General features: G+C 36.1%; 2 protein-coding genes across 7 annotated transcripts in view; one reads left to right on the top strand and one right to left on the bottom strand.

Moving 5' to 3' along the window:
- The window catches only part of LOC132157221 (centrosomal protein of 170 kDa-like), a 37,030-nt gene extending 23,495 nt beyond the window's left edge, over positions 1-13,535 (bottom strand). For all 3 annotated transcript variants that reach the window (XM_059566468.1, XM_059566469.1, XM_059566470.1), the window contains exons 1-6: positions 13,380-13,535; positions 6,459-6,600; positions 3,152-3,241; positions 1,038-1,116; positions 733-791; positions 388-559 (exon numbers count right to left, since the gene is read on the bottom strand). In XM_059566468.1, coding sequence (XP_059422451.1) covers positions 388-559; positions 733-791; positions 1,038-1,116; positions 3,152-3,241; positions 6,459-6,563 — 505 coding nt within the window. In that variant the 5' untranslated portion in view covers positions 6,564-6,600; positions 13,380-13,535. The remainder of the gene's footprint in view (positions 1-387; positions 560-732; positions 792-1,037; positions 1,117-3,151; positions 3,242-6,458; positions 6,601-13,379) is intronic.
- Positions 13,536-13,785: 250 nt separating this feature from the next.
- The window catches only part of sdccag8 (SHH signaling and ciliogenesis regulator sdccag8), a 59,382-nt gene continuing 45,657 nt past the window's right edge, over positions 13,786-27,510 (top strand). Inside the window, exons 1-13 of one of the 4 annotated variants that reach the window (XM_059566472.1) lie at positions 13,786-14,024; positions 14,342-14,488; positions 14,667-14,755; positions 18,081-18,197; positions 18,399-18,524; positions 18,632-18,721; positions 18,809-18,873; positions 19,262-19,453; positions 20,558-20,696; positions 20,816-20,968; positions 21,770-21,904; positions 22,307-22,423; positions 22,671-22,813. In XM_059566472.1, coding sequence (XP_059422455.1) covers positions 13,961-14,024; positions 14,342-14,488; positions 14,667-14,755; positions 18,081-18,197; positions 18,399-18,524; positions 18,632-18,721; positions 18,809-18,873; positions 19,262-19,453; positions 20,558-20,696; positions 20,816-20,968; positions 21,770-21,904; positions 22,307-22,423; positions 22,671-22,813 — 1,577 coding nt within the window. In that variant the 5' untranslated portion in view covers positions 13,786-13,960. The remainder of the gene's footprint in view (positions 14,025-14,341; positions 14,489-14,666; positions 14,756-18,080; positions 18,198-18,398; positions 18,525-18,631; positions 18,722-18,808; positions 18,874-19,261; positions 19,454-20,557; positions 20,697-20,815; positions 20,969-21,769; positions 21,905-22,306; positions 22,424-22,670; positions 22,814-27,510) is intronic. The other 3 variants (XM_059566474.1, XM_059566475.1, XM_059566473.1) reach the window with 3 other exon arrangements.

The following is a 27,510-nucleotide window of genomic DNA, read 5'->3' as shown; positions in this document are numbered from 1 at the left end:
TACAGGAAAAAAATCAGATGCAATCTTCACTTTAGCCGGAGGGCTGTTTTTCTCTTTCACAACTGTCACATGTTTGTGTAACACATTGTTACAGTGTGAGTAGAGTTAATGGTTGCTTTACATCAGATGAGATGATAGAAGGTCACTTATACCTGTCACTAGTCAATGCCTCAATAAAAACAGACCATGATCATTTATGTCACCTTGCTCTGCTGAAAAGGGACAATGGATTCATCAGATGGGGCACAGCAGAGGCTAGTCCAGTACTGCTCACATTATTCAAAGATGACACATTGTTTTACATAACCTACAAAGTGGTTTGAAAACTTCAGAATCAAATACAATTATCAATCACTTAAACCCTTGCATCATCAAGGTGATGTTTACCTGGCATCTTTTCATCTCCTTTGTTTGGCTCTGCAGGTTTGGTTGCTGGTTCAGAAATGGGCTCTGTGGATTTGCTTACTTTGGCTTTGTCTGGGGAAGACTTGGGGGGTTTTGAGGGCTCTGCACAGGTGGGCTTCTTGCCCAGCTGAAGTTGGCTGGTGAACTTCTCATGCTGACAGAAATGAGAGAGAAGAACACCGTAATCACCAGAAATCTGTCATCAGACATTACTTCAGAAGATAAAAAAAACTACATAAGATCAGCAAGTGCAATTCTCATATACTGATATCAGAATATTGTTAACTATATTAACTGATATTAACTGAGATGTAGTGGTTGTTTTACCTTCAGAGCCTCCTCTGGCACATGCAGCTCTCCTCGCACCACAGTGAACAAGTTGGTATGTGAGTCGGGTTAAGGAAGACAGGTTCATGAATAGCCAAAACATGCTAAATATCCATACACATTCACACACAGAGCTGAAAATATAGATACTGTAGAACCATATAACTCGAGCTCTACTTCTTTTCTTTGTCATGCACATACACATAAACCTTTCAAATGATGAGTGTCTAAACAAATTCAATCACATACAGATACAAATAAAGAATTTGAGATACTAAAATGTTATTGAGTGCATTGAAGGATATCATATCCAAACCGCAGTTTGTCATCAATCTTTAAAGTGATGTACATCTGTTCCTGGATTCTGACATCATTCACAAATGTCTGAGAGAAAAAAATAAAATTAAAAAAGTCAAATTCAATTCACATTTCTGGGCTCAATTTATACTGGTCCAGTATTATGGCATTAATACTGTCAGGATTCACTAAAGACATGCAGTGAAAAATTAGCACTGGAAAGGTTTGGACAGTGTTTTTTTTTTTTTTTTTTTTTGCACCTGATCTTATTGAATAAGCATTTGTATTAGTTTCCCTTTCAGACGGAAAATGTATGGGAGGAGATTATTAAAATGAATCACATACGCGATTTACTAACATTTGCGTGCGTCAAACTAACGATCCCCCCCCAAAAAAACACATCTTAAACTATTTTATGCCTGTGTCATTAGCAGATCACCTGCACATGATGAGCATCGGCTCTGCTTATTGGCGACTACGCTAATTTGCACTTGGTGTATTGTGTTGGTCAATATGTAAATGAAATGTTGTTTCGTCTGTTTTCTTTTATTTCAGTAAATCACCCACATAATTTTTTACGCCCATCAGCGCGGTTTTGGAATTGTGCTTTCACGCTAATTTGTCCTGTTTAGTAAATCTGGACGGTCGTTTTTGTGCAATAGTTTTGTAATATACAATTTTACATATAGAATTTTCAGAGACCCTATAAATTGAAGAAAACTTTTTTACTTTTTGACATATTTCCTATTGAAGCAAAAGGTTTGGCAGGACATATCAAAAATGCTCATTCCTCTTAAAAGAAGAAGAAGAAATAATTATTTACAGTCTTGAATGATGCTAATTGCTATCTGCCTGTTAGGCAGATTGTATTTGATGGAGGGATGTTTTTATTTCGTAAATTGTACATTTAGCATAGCAAGCATAAAAGCCACAAAATCACCAAATTTGATTTAATGAAGCTTGTAATTCAGGCATAACACAGTTTGTAAATTCTTCAGAGAATAAAAAGACGAACACACACACACACACACACACACACACACACACAAAAAGTATTTCCTTTCCTGAAGAGTAAAAGAAAATCTACGTAATAATCTTAGAAATTGAATAATAACAACATTCTTATGGTTTATTCTCAAAATCTCCTTGATCTGATCAAAATCTGCATCTGATTGTAGCTATAGCTGAGGAGCACCATACACACACTACACTCCATTCATTAAGGCAGCAAGACATCTGCGTATTTAATGAGTTCAACTTCAAAAGTTCATTGCACAAATGGTTTACAGATCCCTACAACAGTGAGTCACCTCACAAAGTCTGAAAACATTCAGGGTGATAATATTGTGCTTTGAGGTCAGCTCCATCTCACATATCAGCCACTTCCTGCAAAGCCCAACAAAGAAGGGGAGCAAACCATACTGACAAAGCACTTTCTAAAGCATTCACGTTTTAAATTTCCCTTGAAAAGCTGAATCAATATCCTCCTCTGTCCTTCCTGCAACATCCAAAGACCCTAAGATATTTTGCTGGAATGAGGGGTCACAGCTTGGAAATTTGTGCAGGCTGACTGCAAGTTATTTCCCTTTATTCAGTTAAGTTTTCAACATGTGTCAACTTTAACTAGAAGAGTATGGTAGTTTCATACAATGTCTGGACTTGTTGTAGGGGGTTTTGTTGAAAACTGATTCCTGGTCAACATGAGAAGTGTAAACGGTACTGAAACTGCTAAAAAAATGAATAAAAGGTGTATGCTTCACATGCTATAATAGCATTTTCCTGCCAAAGCAGGACAGGAAGAGGAATTCTTAAGCATTACTCAACAGGAAGAGGTTGTCATTTGTGTGAGCGGCCCCATGAGTTCTCATTTAGTCATAGAGTTTCTACAGACCACAAACAAAAGGACATAATTTAACACAAACAGAGCACGGACTCAGGAAAAGCAGACTGCACCTTAATACATTACTAAGGTTTAGATCTACCACATAGTAAAAGAAAGGAAAGTTGCATTTGAGTAAGGGGCACACAAATCTGCATCAAGATTCAATAAGAGTCTGAATATATATTAAACAGAAATGAAAGGTATGAAATGTACCAATCCATTATCTTCCCTCTTACTCACCCCATTCAGGCTTCCCAGATCCTTCACTTTATGTTGATCACTGCTGGACTCATAGTTGATGACAGCGTGCTGCTTGTCTACACTGCGAGACTGCAATCACACACAGATGACAGCAAGAGTTATGAACCAGAAAGAGTTTTTGCTGAGCATTATCACTTCATGGATTTGTTACTTTTGGAAGATGGTTTATATGCAGTCACAGAAGTATTTTACCTCGTAGCAATGACAGAATTTGAAGGTGACATATCTTACAAGTGCAACATACCAAAACTGACAGACATCTGATAAGAAACAGCCTCTCATGCAAGTACTGAAGATTGGCTGTGAGCTCAAGTTGAAAAATCACATTAGTGAAGTTTCGTGAACAAAAAAGTTAATTGTCTACCGTCAAAAACCTAGATGTATGAAGCACAGCTCAAACAGAAGTAACTATAAAACCAAACAGCTTTCTGTTGGACAACACGGTAAATCTGAGTGACCAACTTGAAGATCTGTCTAGGGAAATCTTTTGCCCTTATGCAGAATTCCTGACTGTGTGGATTCCTGTTGGAATTACTGGATTTTGGTCATGCAAATTCAACAAACAATGGTAAATATTTAATGCTAAATGCTCAAATAAATTTTCAGCTACAGTATCTTCATCTGATGATGGCAGAGAAAAGGCCAACCTCTAAAAGACATTGTTTGCAGATATTGTAATGACATAAATCAACATTAAAATGAGGAAATTAATGCAAATGTAGCATTTTTCAGAATAACACATGCATGTGCTGATGATAAAGCACCTAAAATGAATGTACATGAGCAAAGTGGTTCTAATACATTACCAGTCTATTTTGAGACAAACCATGGGACCACGAAACATATTGTAACACAATCACATGACCAGAATGAGTTTGATTTATCCTTGACCCCAACATGGAAGGGTCAAAGAGGGAAACGGGGGTTTCCTAACTAAACAAAGCCTATGTTTAAGTCTGCCAGAGACTAGTGTTTGAACACTCGAAACCCCAAAGTTAATTTGTTCTCTAGAGTTCCATATACTCACCATTTTAAAGGCTCTATGAACATAGAATTCGTTAAGTACCGGTAACTGGATTAGAGAAAAGGCATTTATTGCTTTGAGATGCAAAGAATTCATTGAAATTGAAGACTTCTGACCTAAGAGTTTTGTCAGACTTCAGATGGCCATTTCAACTTAAACCTGCTATGTAGTGACTTGGGTGTTGTGAGAGGTCTGTTGTTATGTGGTGCTAGTCTGTTACTAATGATTCTATGAGATACACAGTACACTGCTTTCCCTCAAACGGCTGACATTACATCTGTGTTTGTGTTGTGATATGTCAAGTTTGTTTTGGGGTTGGACTGAGTTACTCAGCTCTTTAATGACGTGACTGGCACTCTCTCCCCTATAATGTTTGGCATTACAGTCTCTGCTCTTGTAGTTCAAGCCATTCGTCCCACTTTCTATTAATAAAGTTGCATGACTACCACGGGTGTGCTGATGCTGTGGTAGATACTAACAGTCATGCCACTTAGCTGAAACTCAACTTTCCTCCTGGGCATGGATTAATCTTTCTCCATCCTTCCTATCATCATTACAGAAAACTAGCATTAAGTTTGGGGTTGATAATTTCTTTTAAGTTTTTAAAAGAAGTATTTTATGCTTCAGGCTGAATTAATTTTTTAAATAAAAAATATACTAAAATCAGAAATGTTAAATATGTTTAGAATTTAAAATAACTGTCTTTAAAGTATAATTTATTCCTGTGATGCAAAGCTGAATTTTCAGCACCACCACTCCAGTGTTTAGTGTCACATGATCCTTCAGAAATCATTCTAATATGCTGATTTGCTGCTCAAGAAACATTTCTTAGTTTTATCAATGTTGAAAACACTGGTGCTGCTTAATATTTTTGTGGAAATCATGATAAATATTTTAAGTTTGAAAACAGTTATCCTTTAGCCATTTCACTGAGTGATGTTAATAGTACAAAAATACTCACTTGACCTAATACTTTTTATTTAACAACATGTTCATAAAAGCGTCAGGGTGGTATTATAATATATATTAATATTTCAAATGAGCTTTTATTGTTAGACTTTCAATTTTCATTTTCATTTTTATAAGGTTTTTTTATATTCATGTTTATCTATAATTTATTTTTATTTCAGTTTTAGTAATCTTTGTACTTAAAGGGATAGTTCACCCAAAAATGAAAATGTGAAGTTTATCAGCTTACCCCCAGGGCATCCGAGATGCAGGTGACTTTGTTTCTTCAGTAGAAGACAAACCAAGATTTTTAACTCAAACCGTTGCAGTCTATCACTCTTGTAATGTAAGTGGATGGGAATCATGACTAAAACATACAAAAAAAACAAAACAAAAAAAAACAGGCAAACTAAGCCAAATTAAACCCTGCGGCTCGTGACGATACACTGATGTGTAAAGACACAAAACGATTGATCTGTGCAACAAACTGAACAGTATCTTTGTCTGTATTTTCTTTTTTTTTTACCTCTGATTCACGCAATGTCTGAACAGTTAGAACTCTTCCGAGCGCATCCTCCTGACCGTGTGAGGCATCTTCTTCTTCTTGCTTTATGGCGGATCGCATACTTATAAGTGCATTACTGCCAACTATCTCTCAAATGGACCATTGACACTCCTAATTGAGATTGTAGATAGAGTGTCAATGGTCCACTTGAGAGATAGTTGGCAGTAATGCACTTATAAGTATGCGATCCGTTGTAAAGCAAGAAGAAGAAGAAGAAGACTCCTCTCGTGCCTGCTGTTGATAACGCGCTCAGTTCTAACAGTTCGGACATTGTGTGAATCAGAGGTAAGAACCTACAAATACTGCTCAGTTTCTTGCACAGACCAATCTTTTTTGTGTCTTTACACATCAATGTATCGTCACGAGCCACAGGGTTTAATTTGATTTTGTTTGTGTATGTTTTTTTTTTGTCTTATTGTATGTGTAAGCCATGATTCCCATCCACTTACATTACAAGAGTGATAGACTGCAACTGTTACAGTTAAAAATCTTGGTTTGTGTTCTACTGAAGAAACAAAGTCAACTACATCTTGGATGCCCTGGGGGTAAGAAGATAAACATCACATTTTCATTTTTGGGTGAACTATCCCTTTAAACTCATTTCATTAAGTTGACATGGCATCACTTCAAGTTTTTTTTGGTTTACGTTTTTCATCAAACTTTATACTTATACTTTTTTATTTCCGCTTTATATCAAATCAAACGTAGAAGATTTTTCAGTTTTGAAACTGGGAGACTCCCTTCCTGACCTGTAGCATAAGCTCGCAATCATCACGACCCACAAAGATCATCTCACGGGGCAGCCGGTGCCGCGTACCCCCGCTGCTCACGAGGAACCAGGACGTGAGGCTCATCTCTGCACTCTCCTCCAGCCTCAGTCCCTACGTCATCCTGATGAACAGATAAAGACACAGAGACATTTCTGAAAAACTTTCTATCAGTGACATCCCATTTCTCACTCAACATTAACTTTTATTCAACTTTTACAACACATATGTTTTATTAAAATAAATAAATGAAAAGTTGACTTTTATAAAGAGATCATGTTCATCCGACTAAGATGTTTAAATTTGAACCGACGGTGGAATGTGGGTGGAGAGAGACCGAGAGGGAGATCCGTTAGACTGCGCTGAAATCTGCTGCATGTTGACTACAGAGGCCTGGGACACTTCCCTCCTCCCTCTCAGCCTATGATCATTGCCAGATGCAGCAGGAAGTGATGTAGGCAACTTGGCTGCACACCCTACTGGGCTGTGGGATTTTTTTTTTTGCTTTTTATGAAAAGGAGGTCACATTCAGCTGCTCTGAGCTACAGCTGCAAATGGTCTGGAAAGAGGAATTTAATGTATCCTCCTGACATACAAACCCACATGCCTCTTCTAGGTGACCCAGTGCAACTCCTCAAACTCTTTATTTTTTTACTCCAAGGCACAAGGTATGTGTCCAAAAACATGGAATTTCAATGGTATATGATATAAAAAATTAAGGTTGTTGTCTGTGTGTAGGCTGTAGATTATTTACAGCAATGTGCAACCTCAAACGGATACAGATGGATAAAAAAATACATAAATACATCTGACCTACAATAACAACTGTAGTTATTGTAGAAAGCATGACTCTTTCTGATGAAGACCCTCATGACTTGCACTCACTAGCAGCTAGGGCTACTTCACATTGGATATTGTGAAAGCCCTTTTTATTAGCACATTGCCATGACAAAATCTTGACCAATAATGGGTGCCGTTTTGATATATTGGCCCCATATTTGCTAAAAGAGCTGGAACACAATATGCACTCAATATGAAATACAATATAGCCAAGCTCTACTTACAAATTCTAAAGGTCAACTTATGGATGTAAAGTAGATTCAGAAACAAAGATGCATGAAATGCATTTATTTATTTTTAAATGCCAATATGATACCATTAATTTACATAATTTAACACACTTTCTAAGGAAATCTAAATAATAATAATAATAATAATACTAGCAAAAAGAACTGTCTAGGACTTCTTTGTGTAGTATTTAATATTGTATAATAATAACATCAAGTACTACATACTTCAAGTTCTAAAATGTCTTCCTGTGAAATCTTTAATTTACCAACAGAGGTATGATATTGGCTGTAGGTTTGGGACAATTTGTCTGACAATAAATTCAGAGAAGTCATTCTCAACCTAGATAGATTATATCTTGGGAGCAGCTTGCAAGGAATAGCTGAATACTAGCAGCTAGGTTTTCTCTTTTCTATAACACAGGCTTTAGTCGAGCAACCACAGGAAAACCTTTATACCCGTCAACTACCCACAGAATTCAGGAATAAGCACCACGTGGCAGAGGCACTCTGATGTGGTGCGATGTAAACCTCTCTTTTAATAAGACGTGAAAGAGCTTTGGAAGCTGGAGAATGTTGGTCGTCGGTACCTTCTAATGTACACATGCATTTCTGACAGACCTCAATCTTCAAGCCAATCTTGAGAAATGATGAAATACTTTAAGACTTTATTTAAAAGCTTAAAGCGAGACGGCAAATCCTCCGACTTTACTTTTGGAGAGAACTTCACCTTCTGAGAAGCACAAGCATGCTTAAGATATCATGAATAGACACATAATTTTCTACTAAAGCAGTTTTATGGCCCCCAAAGCTCTCCCTCTTCTTCTAAACGGAGTAAAATGTGGTGTTTTTAGTGGGTGAAAGGGTGAATGCATCCCCTGCCTCTGTCTGATGGTTTTGGGTTGACTGAGTGTTTTTGCAAGGGACAGGAAGTGTGGCAAACACTTCTTCCTGCTTCCCCCAACTAATTTCTGAATCTCTGTCATCTTACTCATCTCTGGGAGGAATAAGGAACTGATTCACTCTGGAATAGTTAACCAGTAAAAGGGGAAAACCCCATTTTTGATAAGCTTCAATATTGATGCTATGTTCCAATAGGAACAACTGGAACAACTTAACTGGGTCAGATTGGGATGTTTTTCTGTACTACGCATAATAGTGAAACCGGTTCATTTCAGAATGGTCCCGGTGTTTCTCATATATGAAGCTCTTGCTTGACTTTCTGCATGAAGTCTACACCCATCTAATGAGATCTCCAGCCAGATGATGACACAACCCTGGAAGTGTCCTCCCTAATCCACATGACCTCACATCATGACCCATGAGTACTAGCCTGATCCATCTCTGCTGTCTATCTCCAGCCAGGAAACAAACACTCCTAAAGGAACAGTCAATTTAAAATTTCAATTTATTAAACGTCATGCAATTTCAAATATATGACTTCTGAAATTAAAGACTTTATTAGCTAAAAATCTTTCCATATGTATTCACATATATTTAATAACCATAAATACAGATGTGCCGTAGCAGGTTTAACAGCATATAGCTAAATATAAGTACATTTTACTTAATACTGTTCACAAAACTAAATAATGACTTTATAAAACTTGAAATATAAGGCACAAGTTGACTGGAAAAGTTTTATGTAATTTTTGGAGCCTGACAGCACACATCCCCACTTTTCACTTTTATCACCATATTTTCCAGAATGCAAGTCACGTTTTTTTTTTTTACCTGAAACCTGCTTCTGCTATGTATATTACAAATCGACTTATACACTTATACACTTTTAGAAAAGAAAGCACAGAACAAAAGCTGTTACTGGGGTAATACTCTTTTTTTAAGTACTAATTATGTACTTTTTAGGTACTAATATCTATACAATAGGTATTAAATTGTACATTTAAAGGTACTAATATGCACCTTTTGGAGGTAAATATGGAACAAAGGAAGGCCCTTCATATTTTGTACCATTGTTCCACGATATAAAGAAAGTAATACAGATTTGGAACTACGTGAGGGTGAGTAAATCATGACACCAAATTTAAATTTTTGCTGTGATCTATCCCTTTCAAATGAGCATCATGAAAGACATGGATTAGGTACAGCAGATGCAGTGTAACATATACGTTGGTGCTCTTTGAGAAAATACAACGTTAATACAGCGAAGTCTTCAGGTCTATGAATGCCAAGTGAAGGTCACTGAAGGTAACATGATGTTGTGAGGCCAATGAACACTGGTGGGTGAGTAATAAAGTCAATGTCTTCACTGCTATCATCAGTATCTCCTGAGAGAGGTAAAATCACTGAGGCATCACTAACTGTTAAATATTTAGTCTCAGTTCATTGCTTTTATCTAACTCATCGGTAGAAATTACACCCATTATTCTGTTACTTTCACAAAGCACTTTATTTGCATTATCAAAAAATTGATTCTTAATTCCAGAGACAGATTCTGCAACAACAAGCCTGAGGGCATCTGAGCCTTTTGTCTCAAACAAAGGCATCTGACTACACTTTTGAGTTTTGACTAGTCACCAGAAAGTATAGCGCATATTTATATGCTAATGCTGGGAAAGAAATCGATCCACAGACATCTCAGTGCTTGAGAAGAATACAGTGAGTGGGCTTGACATGAATGAACAATGGCTAGACTTTCATTCAGATAATTCAAATTGATGTCTGCACTGGAATGAAATAGATAATATATAGCAGAACCACAGTACATGTGAATGAAATCGCAACTGGACAGCTAAAGCAGCACACTGTCAACACAGTAATCAAAATAACACTGCTTAATATACTAAACCTAAAAAAATATACATATCAAAAAAGTATAGGTGTTGTACAATCGGGATACTCCACAATGGCATTATTTACATGCTACTATATTGTTCTTACAAATCCACAAACTATAAACTATTACATATAAATCATATAGAAGATGAGAAGAGTTCAGTCTCCTTAAGAATAAATCATGAAATGTAAATAAATTTACTTTAATTGTCTTATCTCTGCACATAAAAGGAGATCAATGCTGTAAAACACGCTGAGAGAACAAATTTTGGGATGCTGTAAAGCACCATATGGCCATGAGAAGCAGACATCTCATTTACATCAGCAGTGGCAGCAGGAAGAAAGATCCTTCATTAATCCAAATCTGATACACTTGTGCCTACTAGACCTTATCAGACACAACAAAATGTGCCTGTTGGGTGCTAATAAACATGCATAATGACATACGTGACCCAACAGACCTACTTATGCAAATCAACAGCCAGTAAATGTTTCTGACAAAAGGGAATTTCTGCTACATGTTCAGATAGAACATAATTTCAAAAATGAGCTATTAATCATTTGAATTAAACCGCACCGCTGAAAACTTCGAGGTCAGTAAGATATTTAAGAAGTCTTAACAATTTGTTTTAATTTTGTACAAAAAGAAAAACAATTTCATATAATTTAAAATATTAATTTATTTAAAATATATTTTTTTTTTTTTATTAAAATAAAAATTAAAAAGTAAGTGATGCTTACTTTTTAATTTATTTAATGTTTCAGGGTTCTTTAATGTAAACCAAGTTCAAATGTTTGAAATCTTTAAGACACACTGAGATGATATAAACATGAATGGAGAGAACTGTGTGTGGTTCAGCAAGTCGTCAATAAGCGTTTTCTCTGACTGCCAATTATTATACACCTTTAGGCATCTATTGCATGCACTTCAACTACCAGTTACAATGAGCAGACCAGATATAAACGGGAGACAAATAATGGATCACAAATATAGGTCAGAACTAAAGAGCAGGATTAAGCTAGCCAGTGGGCATACAGAATCCAGACTGACCTGAAATGACCCAATGGTTTGATCATCAAACACAGACTGCCATTTACATGCATTTTCAATACAACGCTGACAGGAGAAGAGCCAAGAAAAAAATATATATTATTAAGCTTCGCCAATACACATGCATCTTATTCTAGGGCTTATGCTGGCAAATTCTTGCTTGTACAGTAATTCTCAGATTGGTTTTGTAACTAATGGACTGTGAGCATGTGATTCTTTATGGCTTCTTTGTGAATCCACATTCACTTGGTACTTCCGATTAACAACAGGAAGCTAACTGGATTGGTCAGTCAACATGATCCAACTGAGGAAGTGATGCTAACTTATGAATAATTGATGATTTGGGGCCCAGAGTTCACAAAAGAGACATTTTCTTGTGAGAGCCCCAGACTCAGTGTAGGGTATGTTTTGGTCTGGGTCTAAACTCGGGACCAGACAACACATGATGTCTCATGAGCCATAAAAGATACCAGAATAGTATTACATTCATTCCATTCAATTATCTGTTTTCTCTTTGTTTTTGTGAGATGAAATAATGAGAGAAGAAAATAATGAAAAGGCCATTTAAAAAAAAAGCAAAGACCTGCCACATACTGTGACAATACAGTGATAATTTTGCATTTTGGAACCCAAAAAGATGCATTAAAAAGGGTCTGGACACAACATGTATAAACAAACAGCCGATTCATAACCTAGATTTAAATACTGAGAGAAAAGTACAGATTAGTCAATCAAAATACACTACAAGAAACGAGCAAAGCAATAATTGGTAATCAAATAATTATTAAATTAAATTACTTGATATTTAAATTAAGTATGGGTGTCTAAATTATTTTCTAAAAAAAAAAAAAATCTAAAACTTACAGCAGTTTAGAAAAACGAACATGTGCCAAATCAATTAATATTATTATGATATAAAATAAAAGAAAAAAGAAAAAAAAGCAGGGTCAAACTGAAGCCATTCAACTTCGGTCCTGCAGAAAGAGCTGGAGGCTGCAAAGAAAACCATTAGCCATTAGTTTAACCTGCTCTCCAGAGGAGTTCAAATAGCTGACATGCTCACATTTATAGACACTATATCTCAACATGAAACCCAAAAATGCTGTCTATGTAGGCAGCTGAACTTACTAGGTTTTGAGGCTCAGACTCTATATGCTGTTTTAGGTTCATATTCAAATAACGGCTTAAAATAAACTCTGAAGAAGTAATAGATAATACAGAAACCCCTTTTTCAACTAAAAAATCAATTTAATAACAAACCGTATCACACAGGACAATTCACTGTCAAGGAGATCTGCAATTTTGACACTACACTGTTTTTTAGCTAACAAACATTTAATAACAAGGTATAAACATTTAGCATTGTTGAAAAGTGTAATGAACACTGCAATCAAAATACATGTAACGTTAGGCCATGTGTAGCAGGACAAAACAAGAGCCTTTGTCAAAACAAAGGATTCTGCGCAGTGCCCTTCACAGTGTGCACCAGAAGCCGGCAAATCAAGCACATCTCCTACACATCCCACTTATGAATTATTGTTGTTTTTAATGATTCGCTGCGATTGAGAGCAAATTTTACGATACTGAGCAAGATATCATGCGTTCGGGCTGACCAGTGACCACAGCTCAATGTCCTCTTTGTGCATACAGTCAAACACACTGTTACATTTAATAAATAAACCAAGATTAAATTCGAATATCATTGAAGTATCGCTAGTGTTAGGACGCACAACGTTAATAGGAGATCCACACGTGAATACAGGCGGTGTTCTTGCTAGTGTGTATTCATTCAATATGATCGAACTGGCTGTGTCCTGCTGTTACATTTGTTATCCTGACCACACGAGCAGATCAGATCATTACACCACATCCTTATGGGAAAATACGTTTAACACGAGCAAATGCATTAATACGCGAGCGTTATTATAAATGCTTTATTGTTACGTGCACTAAATATAAAAATGATTCTTTAAACGAATGTACACTCACCCTTGCGCTTCTTTTTGCTGTCAGTTTTATATCTGGCTTCAATGCAGCAGCTAAACGGTTTTCGTAGCCCAGCCCAGTGTGTATCCCCACGTCTCCTATTTGCCTCAGTTGCTCAGCAGCAAATAGCGGCGACATACGGCAGCCTGAAATCAGGCAAGTAGGACAGCGTTTGCACTTCCAGCACAGTCCGGTGGGCGTGTCCTCGTACATGACTGGTACTTCACATATTTTATAGATTTTTCTTTTATTGACATTTTAGAATGAAAATAGGGCGCAAATACTATGTTTACAATAATCTGTGTTTATAAACAGTAAACGTTCAGTCCAACAACGAATATCGGAAATGCCCCTCTTGTAGTTTTTTAACTCACTCTGCCCTAGCAATTTGATACTGTAAAAACTACAATTTCCGGTTACCTTTGCGCGATTTACGGAAGTGTACTTCTGCCATGCAACCGTTGACGTCTTTTTGGACGTCGTTCATTGATAAGGCGCTACAATACTATCAAAAACAGTGAGCCAGAGAAATTGTGCGCTATATTGACAAACCTTTTTGTTTTAGTTACGTGTTTGAAGCAATAATGAAACCGTCCTTGGACTCTGACGAGGAGGAGGAATTAGGAGCATTGCAGAAGACTCTGAGAGGTGATGTTTTTAAACATCGAAAAGATGATTCAGCCCAGTGTTACTGTCATGACAATAATATTACAGAAACCTAAAGTATTAACCAGTTTATTAAAACTTAAAGTTAATAGAGTATTGTTCATTGTAAACACTTGCAACAAGATCATCTGTTTTTATGAAATATCGTGCTAAATCACAGAAATCAACACACTTAGTAAATATTTAAACTTGTTTACAGTAACGTACATGTATGATAAACTATACAATACTCAAGGCAGGGTATGTAATATTAATGTTATGTACTAAAATCAATGTATTTGTATGATGTACATGTTCAGAGCGAGCTAACCGCAGTATCCAGCACCTCTCCAGCATGTTGGCCAGCCACAGCTCTGACTCTGAGTGTTCAGAAGCAAAGCAGCAGCAGGAGAAGCTCAGCCCTCTGCTGCTAAACCCTCCTATACCAGTTCAACAGAGCGAAGCAGGTACAGATCATGCAGGAAGCATGTTATTCTGACAAATCATAATAATGCAGGATTGAGTTGCATCCTGATAATTGTTGCGTATTAAAATTAAGTACATGCAGACATCTTTTGGATGAGTAGCCTTATTTGTGCCAATGATTTTTTTGGTTGTTCATTTATTTATGTTTTTTTTTTTTAGTCAATCAGCTGCGTTCCTTACTTCAAAAGCAGTCCAAAGATGCGAATGTTGCATCCCCTTCTCCTTCCAAGAGGAAATTAACTGGAAAGGTACTGCAATTAAATCAGGGCTTCCCAAAGTAGGGGTTGCAATTTGATGAAAAGCTTGTTTTTATTGTAATCATTAAAATGTAACTTAAAACAAATAATAAAAAAAAATATATATAAAAATATATATAAATTTACAAAAAAATGTCATGTTCTTTATAAAAGATAAGACTTGTCCACACCCTCCTTAAACACCTCGTTTTAACCAAGCAGCAACCTTCCACTCCCTCTCTTGAAACCAACACGGAAGTGACTGAAACTGCAATTCATCGACTGGCCGCTGGAGCCTGGCTCCAAAAGGGAGTCAATCCCATAGACTCCCCGTGTTAAAATGCCCAACTTTACAGCAGAAAAAAACAAGTTTTCAGTCTGGTACAAAAAATTATTTTGGTCTATATAGATAAATTTGCCCTTCATGACAACTGTGAGGGGGTGATTTCTTTTATAATTCATCCGTTTAAATTATATTAAAGGGATCCCTGGGTATTAAGACATGTATAGCTTAATATAACATAAACTATGTCTCTAATTGAAGTATGAAGTAAAAAAAAAACATGATAGATGTATGTTATAAAAATAAAATCTACATTGTTTTATAAACTATGGGACGCAATTATGGGAGATTTTAAAGGTCATGTTTTTTGTGTTTTTTTGAAGCTTTGATTGTGTTTACAGTGTGCAATATAACATGTGTTCATGTTTCGCGTGTAAAAAAACGCAGTATTTCACACAATTCACCTATCTGTATACCGCTGTTTTCACTGTCATAAAAACGGGCTGATGACTTCCTTGTTCTATAAAGTCCCTCCTTCAGAAATACGTAACGAGTTCTGATTGGGCCAGCGGTTCCTGTGTTGTGATTCGACACCAGCTGAGTGCACGCTGCCCTCCTGGAAATGCAATTGGGCTAGTTTTGGACTAGTTTTGAGAAGCAAGTGGGCAGGATTTGTTTTGAAAACCTGGCAATCCTTATCTGAACGCACGTGCTGGAGATGTAGTTATAATCACAGGAGCATTTTTACTGACGAGATGCACATGAAAATCGCATTCGATTTTTTGCAAAGCCATACCATCTAGTTAACAAAGCTAAACAGCATTGCCCTTTGTGTAATAAGTTACAGAAACTGTTAAACGCACCAACTTAAATAATAAAATACACTTACCGGTTGTGGTCCATAAACAACGCCTTCTCCAGACAAAGAGGGAACTGCTCCATCTTTCAAGAATAATCTTTGTGTGAATCCGGCATTAAACTGATTGAGATTGAGGAAGCTGTCCTCAGCAAAATGTGCTGCACATAGTTTTACATGTGGATTATAATTTTCGGGAACAGAGTTAAACATAAATTGTAACCATTGATCTCTAATACAGCGTCCCTGGGAAGCCCAAACAAAGGTGATTGGACTCCGAGATGAAAATAACAGCGTTTCGACGACATGGTGACAAACGCACTCTTCAAACGCAACTCTTCCTCCTCCTCCGTGCGAGCGTAACGAGACCACGCCCCCCTTTTTGTATATTCCTGTGGGTGGAGGTTAGTCAAAAACGGTTTTAGTGACGTCATTACTGAAGGAACTAGAGGGATGTAGTCCAAACGGGTCGTTCGATGTAGGCGAATTCTGTTAAATAAAATATCTCGCTTGGCATTGAACTTTGAGCTTTAAAATTTTACAGATATTATTTATACTCTAACAACAACATTACACACTAACTCAAGTTTAAAACATGGGATCACGAAGAACGGGACCTTTAACTATGGGAGATTTTAAACTATGGGATGTCGAATGATTGCATTCGGTGAGCTACTGGCACTTTTTACCGCGACACAACTCAGAAAACACAACTCAGAAAATAAAATACTGATACGATACCACATTTTGTGGCATTTGGTTGTAATTTTCAGTCGGAGGGCAACAACAGAAGCAATATAAGACTTCACTGAATTCTTAGCTCCTTCGTCGAATCTGCCGGCTGTTCCTCACTTGCTGCCAGCTGCCATTCACTCACTCATTATAATCATAATTATGTCCCCACTGGATGCAACAAATACCTCGTTTGTAATGGGTTTTATTGTTTTTGTCCTGTGTTTTGACACACATCACAGTATGGTGAGGGGTGTAACATTTCCGTCACACGCTTGAGGCATTCGGCCAATCACAACGCACTGGATAGCTGGCCAATCAGAGCACACCTCGCTTTTCAGACCAATGAGCCTTGTAAAAAATGATACGTTTCAGAAAGGCAGGGCATAGAGGAGCAACAATAATGTACAGTATGTGGAAAATAGTGTTTTTTAAACCTTAAACCACATAAAAACATTTCATTACACCAAATACACAAAATAATGTTCTTTTTAGCAACGTCATAAGACCCCTTTAAAATATGAAATAATTAAAAATATTTAACATCAAAGATAATTAACTACTAATGAGTTTAAATGTAAACTCTAAAAATCACTCTTATTTTTACTGAACATTTTAATGCACCATACTTTATAATATTAATTTATGGTAATATATAGGGCTGGGTAAAAAAATATTGATATCTCGATTTTAATCGATTCTCATTTATACGAAACAGTATTAACATTGAAGGGCATCTTGCCACCTCCCATCCGATAAATCTCAATAAGCGATGTGCTTTGGTATTTTTAATATGAAACAAAGTCTCAGATTTCAAATTCTGTCCATTGTATTGCAGTATTCAAACAATAAATGTTGTTTTGTCGCTGTTTAATCTGGATTGCCAGACAGCTGTAGCGCTTCAGTTCAATAAAAGCTGCAGAGCGTGGTGCATGCGAACTAATCATCATCTCCACATTAACACCAGTTTCAGCACAAAATAAACATGAATAAACATACAAAGGGGAGTATAAAAGAAATAGTAGAACTTTACAATCCACATTCTGTCTCATGTAATCGCTCAAACAGTGTTTCAGTCACGCAAAGACGTCAATATAACGGCTTGTACAGTATGTCACGTAACTTTACATTTACCTCAGAAAAACATATTCGATGACCATTAATCAGATAGAAAAATAAACTGTTGAGAGGGGCATTTTGCTAAATTTATGCACCATGTAATATATTCATTAAATTTTCATTATATTTGCCAGTTTTAACCTTCAATATTATAGTAATGTAGTAGCATACCAACTGACTCATTTATATATTACAGCATTAGTTAAGCATTTTGTTCCTTATATATCAGCCCTAATATACAGTATAGTGATTATAATATGTAGTGAGAACTTTTGTTCAACAGGTTTGTTGCTCTTACTTAAAAGTTTACACAGTATTAATTTAAGCTATATAATTATGCTGTCTAGCAAAGAGCCACAGACGAGAGTAATAGCAGTTTGCCTGGTGTTCACGACTTGGTTCCCATCATCCACAATCAGTCTGAGTACATTCAACACCTGGAGGCTGAGGTCAAGTTCTGCAAGGTCAGTCTCAGTCCTGTTAATTAACAAAAGATATTATCAGTCAATTTATTGTCTGAGGAATTCTATGAGTTTGGTAATGGGGGTTTCCCCAGATAAAGCGAGAGGTATTCAACTGGTCACGTGTTAGGAATTGTGTTGCAGTTTGACTGTAGTTGTAATTGTTTGTGTGTTTGTACTGATTGTGTTGTTTCCTCTCCAAAGGATGAACTCCTTGGAATGAAACAGAGAGTGAGAGTGGTGATTGTGGAGAATGAGAAACTACACGAGGAGCTGAAAGCAAAGGCGGTTGAAGAAACTCTTAAAGAATACACATTTGTAGACAGCACAGTATGTATCCATGAGGCCTTTAGTTATGGTGCTGACACAAATGGCAAATGTGGGACTATAATGATATAATTGATAAAAATATGAGTAGTTTTATTGATCATTTGCAGTTAAACATGGAGCGCACACCAGACACAACTTCAAAGCAAAGACTTGACTTCATTAATCAAGCTGAGGACCTCAAATGGAAGAAAGAAATGGTATTTGTGGTTAAACATTAATGTAGCTGAAAATATGACATCAGTAAATGGACAAAATGGAGGAAAATTATTATTTTTTTGTCTAAGGAGCAGCTGAAGTGTCTTTATCAAGCACAAACTGAGACCCTGGAGGCTCAAGTGGTCTCTCTGAAGTAAGTGGGCTTCAATCAGTGGCCAAGCCTAAAGCATTTTTTTTTTATCTTACTGAATCCGATCATACTAAAAAAATACACTCTTACAATCTGAATGGGTGCTCTGATTGAATTACAAATTTTATTCATTTGCATTGCTAAAAATCTAATTTTTATTATGCATACTGCATGCTTATGGTGTTAGAAGACCTCCCTGATTATAAAGGCCTTCTGCTGAAAATGTGGATTGCCAGAGTTGGTCTTTGTGATTTATAGTGCTCTTTAGAACAGTCATACTGATTGTGCATCTGCAATATTTGCACTGTGATTCTGTCCACCAATAGAATCAGCCGGTCATCATATATGCATATTGTAACAGTGTGTCCTCTTACTGCACGTGTCTGTGTAGGAAAGACTTGGCGAGCATTCAGAAGGAATATGAGGAAACGAAAGAACGACTGAGGCACAAAGAAGCAATGGCTGTGGTGGCGGGCAGTGGTCAGCGTGTGGGTGGTCTGTGTCTGAAGTGTGCCCAGCATGAAGCAGTCCTTGCAGAGACACACTCTAATGTTCATGTACAGAGCATTGAAAGACTTACTAAGTAAGTGTGTGTTCTTTGTGTTTTAATTTTCACTGTAACTATGAGTCTAACGCCTAAAATAATTATGTTCTTAAATAAATACTTGGAATAATCAAATACTTGGACATTTTTGTTTCATTTTTTTTTTTTTTTTTTTTTTTTTGGCAGTTTGAGGTTTAATGTAAAAAATTCCTTTGATGGCAATGCTGAATTTTCATTCTCTGAATTTTCATTCACTGGAGACATTACTCCAGTCTTCAGTGTCACATGGTCTTTCAGAAATCATTCTAATATGCTAAATTAGTGCTTAGGAAACATTTCTTGTTATGATTGCGCTGCTTCATATTTTGGTGGAAACTGTTATATACTCTTTTATGTGCTGTCAAATGATTAATTGCGATTAATCTCATCCAAAAGTTTTTGTTTGCATAATACATGCGTGTTCTTTGTTATTTATTTAATTTATTTCTGTATATATAAATTCACACACATACAGTATATATTTTGAAAATATTTACATGTATTTACATGTCTATACTTATATTCCTATAATTTATGAGTAAATATATTTAATATATACAAATATTTTTTTCTGAAATATATTCATGTATGTGTATTTATATACACATAATAAATTTACAGAGCACACTTTTATTTTGGATACGATTAATTGTGATTAATTGTTTGACAGCACTAATACATATACATATATATATATATAACTTTTTAATACCTTATAAATGTCTTAACTGGCATTTTTTGTATCAATATCAATCTTTGTATCAAAAATTGTAATAACTTAGATTAATTATCCAGATATATCCACTATTTTTGTAAGACTGATTTACTTTATAAATATTTTTTAACATATACTTAACTTCACTTGAGAGATATTGATGTTGTAACAACCTTGGAGCCAAACCTTTGGGTTAATTAACACTGATAGGCTCCTTTGACCACTTTAATTGATCTCTGTGTGTATTCAGTCAATTATTGTTCCTCACAGCAAGGTTGAAAGGAGTCTCGACTGGTCATGAAGCTAATCAGCTGCTGTCCTGATTATGTGTCAGATCAATGCCTGCTTTCAGTAACCTGATGAGATGCTTGTGTTTGTGTCTTTGTTAGAGAGCGGGATGAGCTGATGACCGTGCTCTGCTCTCTGAGAGCCAGTCAGACTGAGACCCAGCAGAGAGAGTGGGCCGCCTATCAGCAGGTCAAACAGGCAGTGGAGATGGCAGAAGAGGCAAACCTGGAGAAGACAAGAGTATGTGCCAGCTCCACTGATTTGAATATGAATTTGACTGTTTTACACGATATTAAATGCTATAAGAGATAGGTATACTCATTGATCTTGATCTCCGGTCTGTCCCTGTGCACCTGCAGGCGCTGGTGCAGTGTGAGCACTTCCACAATGAGCTGACTAGACAGAGGGAGAGGCTGGAGAGAGAGCTGGCATCTGAACAGGAGAAGATCTCCCAGGCCAGGGAGGCAGCACGTTTAGAGAGCAAGAAAGAGAAAGAAGAGCTCGTCCAGACTGTTAGTTGCTTACCATAATAAGAAATGTTTTTTTTTATTTGCATGCAGGCTCATATATTTCATTGAACTGAATATTAGGATTGGAATGTTTTGACAAAGCTAGTATATGCTGCCCTCTAGTGTCCTTTTAATTAAAACACACACACACACACACACACACACACACAAAAAGAAGCCAAACCAGACTATGCACTGTGTGTTAATGAAAATTTTAAAATAAAAAATAACTTAACTTAATAAAATGTCAACTAAATACCAGAACTGAAGAAAAGCTTCAAGTTTTAACCAAACTAAAAAGAAGAAAACCTGAAGTGTTCAAAAAATGGTTTATTTCATGTCTAGTTTTTATGTTTCTGCATTTACCTTTTATATGGTTTCATCCAAAGTGACTTACAATGATTACAACAAGACTGCTTTCTTTTTTTTCTAATTTAAAACATTGCATTACAAATTGTAACAGTTTAATTCAAAATCAGATCTCAGAATGTCTGCAAACTTTTTGCTTTAATTATTTACTAATTTGATTAGTGACCTAAAAATAGTGCAGAATCTGAAATATTTCTTATTTGTGCTACTATGCAACACATTTTTTCTTTTTTTTCTTTTCACATTCTTAACACTTTCAGCTTATTTTCGGTATATTCATGTAATTTCTTGGGCCTCGTTTTAAAGAGTATAAATAGTCCGATACAGTGGTCCAAAAAAGTATTTGAACACTCAAGCCACACTTAAAAGATATTAAAATGAGATGATATTAATTAATATTACTAATACATCTAATATGGTGTTCTCCACTGTTAGGTGTCCATTCTCTCTCATAGAGTGGCTGAATTGGAGGGTCTGCTGGAGAGGGGAGAGAGAGACCGGAACTCACTCAATGGCCAGCTGGAGGAAGCTTATAAGAAGCTCACAGCACAGGAAACGGAAAGCAGCAAGGTACAACCCAATGAAAGCCTTCCCCACAACAGACTAAATTGTTGTCAAGATGAAACAAAATGAATTTCAAATGATTTTGTGTTGGTCTCATATTTGATCCCCCAGGTTTTCTTAAATCAATAGAGCCAATCAAATAAACCTCAACATTCAACTTTAGTTTTTGATATTTGATCTTTCTTTATATTGTAGGTTCATTGGTTCAATCATCTTTGTATGGAGAATGTTTCATCACTAGATGGCAGTAAAACTATATTATTAGCAAAGCTGATGCCGCAACAGCTCTAGTAGAAGTTAATGGAGCAGATAGAACGTTTCTATTATGTGAATTAACTGTTTTCAGCGGACAGAAGTATTGAATCTTACTTTGGACTTTGCTTTAAGCTGCATGTATGCTTGTGTCAGGTGTGTGCGGAGCTGCGTTTTCTGTTGAGCCAGGCCCAGCTGAAGAAAGAGGAGTCAGAGAGAGGGGTGAGAGACATCAGCTCCAAACTGGGACGTCAACTAGAACTGGCTGAACAGGTAAGAGAAATCTAATCGAGCATACGGAGAGAATATGATTTAATTTTTATTTATTTTTATCAATAACTACAGTATGTTAACCAGTTTTGCTATTTACAGTGTTACTGTTACAAATTGGCATTTGGTTTGTTTGTGCCAAAAAATAAAAAGGCCATTTTGAAATGTTTCAGCAAACAGTGAGGAACTGTTTTAATACAAAAATGAATTCTCGCTTGGTCTCTTTCTCTCCCCTCTCACGGGGGTTCAGGAAGTACAGAAGTTGGGTGTGGAGCTGAACGGTTGCCGGCAGCGTTTGGAGGAGGCCCAGAGGGCAGAGGGCCGAGCTCGGGCGGAGGCAGCCGGCCTGGCTGAGGGGCTAAGCCGCGCCCAACGCCAACTGCACCTCACCAGGTAACCCCCTTAATCCTATTACATACCACAACACTGCGCCCGTCCACTGGCCCCAGTGCAGTGCCAGCACACCGGCAGGAGGGCACCCGCACTTTATTAAATCACCACTAGCCACCGGCTGCCACCGCCACAGTCCACCACGCACCAGGAGAACAGGGCCGGAGAGAGGGGCACATGCTGTCTCTCTCCATAACGTCACTTAGTTTAGCGGCGAGTAAAGTTGAAAGCAGTTAATACTTCTGACAAGCTTTCGTCTTTTGAATTGTATTATTAATCTGATTCACATTATTTGTGTAAATTAGTACGGAGTGAGTAGTGCATATGTGGTTTCTCATACATTTATACATTTTCCACATATGTGCACATTTCACTCGTATTCGTAGCCATTATAATGAGCTGGCGTTAAACATAAATATAAATATATTTTGGTTGTTAAATTAAATTCACACCATTTAATTAAATCAAAAGCAGACCCTCTACATAGAGCTATCACTGTTTTTTTATTTTATCTGAAGAAATTACAGCAAAGATGTTGTCTTATGAATCAGTGGCACCTTTTGTGTTGAAGGCTTGTCTGTATGCGTTCAAGCTTTGGATTTTGAATTTCCTACGTGTCTCGCAAAATTCTCCCCTAACTCTGATGAAAATCAGATCAGAATAGGTGATAAGCGAATAAACAGTGTTTTTCAGCAACATTTGTTCAACTGATCCCGTCTTATTAGAAAGCAAATAGAGCATAGCTCCAGATTAGGAAGAATAGATCAGATTTAACACCTCCCACCCTTATTATTATATATGAGAGAGAATGTTTTTGGCACAGTAAGACACTTACATGGCCGTTAAGTGCAATTTAACAGTTTACAATTCATTACTATAAATTAACCTTACTGCCAGCAAAGCCCAAAGGAACATTCTGTATCTTTTCATTTGTATTACTAAAAATATAGTGGCCCCAAAAAGTATGTCGACACTTAAGTCACAAAATTTGTGAATGTCATTGCATATGTTCCAAAATATTAAACCAGGTGTAATCTGCAAATTATGCCAGATGCTTCTCTCAGAACTAACTTTGTTAGACATTTTTTGCTGTTACTTTTAATCAACTGGTGTTTAAAACTTGACAATATGACAGCTTCATAGGAAACAAGTGTGTTTTTCTGTTTTCATTTTGAACAGTATATCTAAAAAAGTGTGTTTGTGCTCTCTAAATGTCATATAGTTTCAAATATAATGTACAGGAATTTAAATGATCACTTAAGTGTCCAAATACTTTGTGGGGCCACTGCATTCAATAAATTTATGCTGTCATTTACTTGTTTGTAGTATTTGAAGTCAGTTAAACCATGAGAGGAATTTATGTAATATTTTAAAAGTATGCACTGCAACAATTTTTGTTCCGTATTTTCATATTTCATTTTCTCTGTGGTGTTTGCGTGCTGACGTGATGTAAATGACATCCGCCACTCATAAAGTCTCTGCCTTGTGCCGTTTTTGTGCTGGTGATTGCAGTGGTGCTGTCAGGTTGCAGTTGGTATGTCCCACTGTCCTGAGGAATGGTCTGTAGGAACCAGGTTAAATTACTTTAACTGGCACCTATTTTACAATAATTAAAACTATGCTGAAAATAACCATACATTTCATCTGGAGACCACATAGTGCTCGAACCAAATAATTTTAATATTGATATATACACTACTATTCAAAAGTTTGATGGCAGTAATTATTTATTTTATTATATTTATTTATTTATTTATTTATTTTTGAAAGAAATTAATACTTTTGTTCTGCAAGGATGCATTAAATTAATCAAAAGTGACACTAAAGACATTTATGTTACAAAGGATTTCTATTTCAAATAAATGCTGCTCTTTTGAACTTTCTGTTGATCAAAGAACCCTGAAGAAAATGCATCACAGTTTCCACAAAAATATTAAGCTGTATATGAAATAATGTGAAATGTAACTGGAGCTGCAAATCAGCATTTTAGAATGATTTCTGAAGGATCATGTGAAACTGAAGTAATGGCTGCTTTGCTATCACAGGAATAAATGACATTTTAGCAGGGGCGGATGTAGAAAAATATTGATGGGGTGGCGAGAAGGGGGCAGTAATTTTTGAGGGGTGGCAACATATGGCAGACGTATATATACTGAATTTAGTCACAGTTATCACAGTTTGATGATAAATAGTATATGTGCACACTACAAAAGGGCACAGGCTATCATTTACAAACTTAATCTCATGCAATCAATGTCTTGCATTTTAAACAGTTCATATAAGGAATAAGTGACCATACCCCATAAGCACCACCACACTCACTAATGCATACAGTATGCATCGACATGTAATTAAGAGCATTATAAAAGGTTCAGTGTTATCAATATGTCAATTTATTATAAGAAACACAAGACTTTAATAGCCAATGACATTTACAGATGGAGAGACTCTGATTTTCTACTGTTTAGTGTTAATCACCATCTAACTCAACCAGTCATTAGCTACATTTAGCCTTAGATGTTATATGAATATGGTATAGGTTTTATTAGCTGACAATAATAATAAATAAATATTATAGGCACAAATACAAATGTACTTTTAGAAATTGTTTTTGAAAAATATGGTGTTATTGTTTTGGCAAGTTTAAATTAAAACTTCTATGAAAACTTGTGTGATATTGCTTTAAAATAACGTTTTAGTATATCTTTTTTAAAGTATATTTTAATGTGCAATTTCTTACATAATTTCTTTGAGTTAAACCAAACTTATTTTGGTGGGTTGAGTTTGTGTTTTTTAATAAACTATTATTATTAGGTAATAGGGCTACTTGACGTATAGCATACACTTCTGTGCGATAGTACTATATTTCTGTTTGAATTTCTTCAAGTTATACCGAAATTTTATTTTGACAGGTTGTCGTAAAGACATTGCCGTTTCTGTCAGTCTGTGTATACGATACAAATGAATGACGATAGTTTTATCAAATGAAATGAAATCCTCTCATAGCGCGCTGGCGTGTAGTCTACATCATGTGTCAATATAGTGAAGAGCTAAAAACACCGCGCGTGCTTCAGTGTGTGTGTGTGTGTGTGTGTGTGTGTGTGTGTGTGTGTAGTAGAGTACACATTCCCAGAGATGTGTATAACAACACCTTCAGGGCGGCTGCTGGCCAAATGTGTGTCCTAAGCAGGACTGTATTGTTGTGCCCCCCTTCCTCAAATATGATGATGAAAAAAAACACCTACTATAGGGTGAAAAAAGAACTTTAATCAAATAAAAAACTAAATGAATAAATTGTATTATTTACAAATTACAATTGTACACTCTCGACATTTACCTGTGGCTATAACTTTATTATGACTAATTTATTTTATAGTCTCAAGCAATTAAGAAATCTTGCAAAAGGAAACTAAGCAGTTTTACTATGATAAGACCATGATATTTTTTTTTTTTTGTAAGGGTTGTGATATGCACGTTTTTTTGTTGAAGAAATTATAAAGGCTGTGTCATCTATAGTAAAAAGGTGGCCAAAAATGAAAGATTAAGTGAATATTTGAATTAAAGTTTTAGTGAGTAGCCAAAACAAGGATTTGATTGTCCTGTAAATGTAACAGCAGCAATTACATGGCATTTGGCTTTCTTTGCAGGCATTTGTAATAACATGTACATAAATTGTTTGTTTTGTTTTTGCCTAAACTATGTATTTTAACAGTGTTATTATTTACCAATTATTGCCTCATTGTTTTTTATATAATGCATTTTAAGTAATTTTAAAGGCTATTGATGGCTTAGGTCTGTTTTTATAGCAACAACAACATCAAAAAATATTACAGTATATTAATACTTCTTTTGTAAATTATTATTTGAAGTAACAAAACCATGGTTAATTTGCAGTTATCATGGCTACAAGAACGGTGATTTGTGGTGTTATTGTTAAAACCATGGGTCATTTTTGTAAGGGAACTTGGAGAGAGAAAAAAAAAAAAAAAAAAAACCTTTCACAGGAATGTGCCTGAAAGTGATAAACGGACCTTGTTTTTACCTAAATGATTTTAATATATATTAAAAATGTATAAGGTGTGCATTGTAGCTGACACCTAAATGAACATTACAATTGTTTTATGACTGAAAGTCTTTCTCCTCAAATGCTGTTGAGCTTCAAATTTGCGTTTGAGCCCATGTGAAAAAGTAGCATAATTTACATATGATTTACAGTTTATTTTAATAAATATCAAACATTCAATTCAATTGTGCATTATAGCTGACACCTAGATTAACAATTACAGTTGTTTTTAAGACTGTAAGTCATTCTCTAGAAATTCTACTGACGTTAGAAAAGTGTTTAACAATATCGCATTTAACTTAAGAGACGGTCCCTAAATTTGAGACTCTCGAACGTCCAACGTCAAGCCAACTTTATGCCTTTTTTTTTTTTTACTTTCTTTTTTTTTCTTCTTTTCTCTGCGCCGGATTGCTGATGTTCTTCACCCGGGCATAGATGTTCATCCATCAATTATGAACATCCAGCCACAAACATGAGGTGCGGGCGGTCGCGAACCCGGATGGGAGAATGGCGGCAGGTTTTTTTTTTTTTTTTTGAGCAACTGGGACGGTGCCCCGCCCCCTCTGTGAGTTGGTCATAGACACTAGTCTATATCGAGATTTGATTAAATGTACAGCTCTACTTTTGATTTATTCAT

The sequence above is a fragment of the Carassius carassius genome, chromosome 14, assembly GCF_963082965.1.
Source record: "Carassius carassius chromosome 14, fCarCar2.1, whole genome shotgun sequence".
NCBI lineage: Eukaryota > Metazoa > Chordata > Actinopteri > Cypriniformes > Cyprinidae > Carassius > Carassius carassius.
Note: the sequence above shows the minus strand (reverse complement) of the source record. Positions and strands in the feature narration are given on the sequence as shown.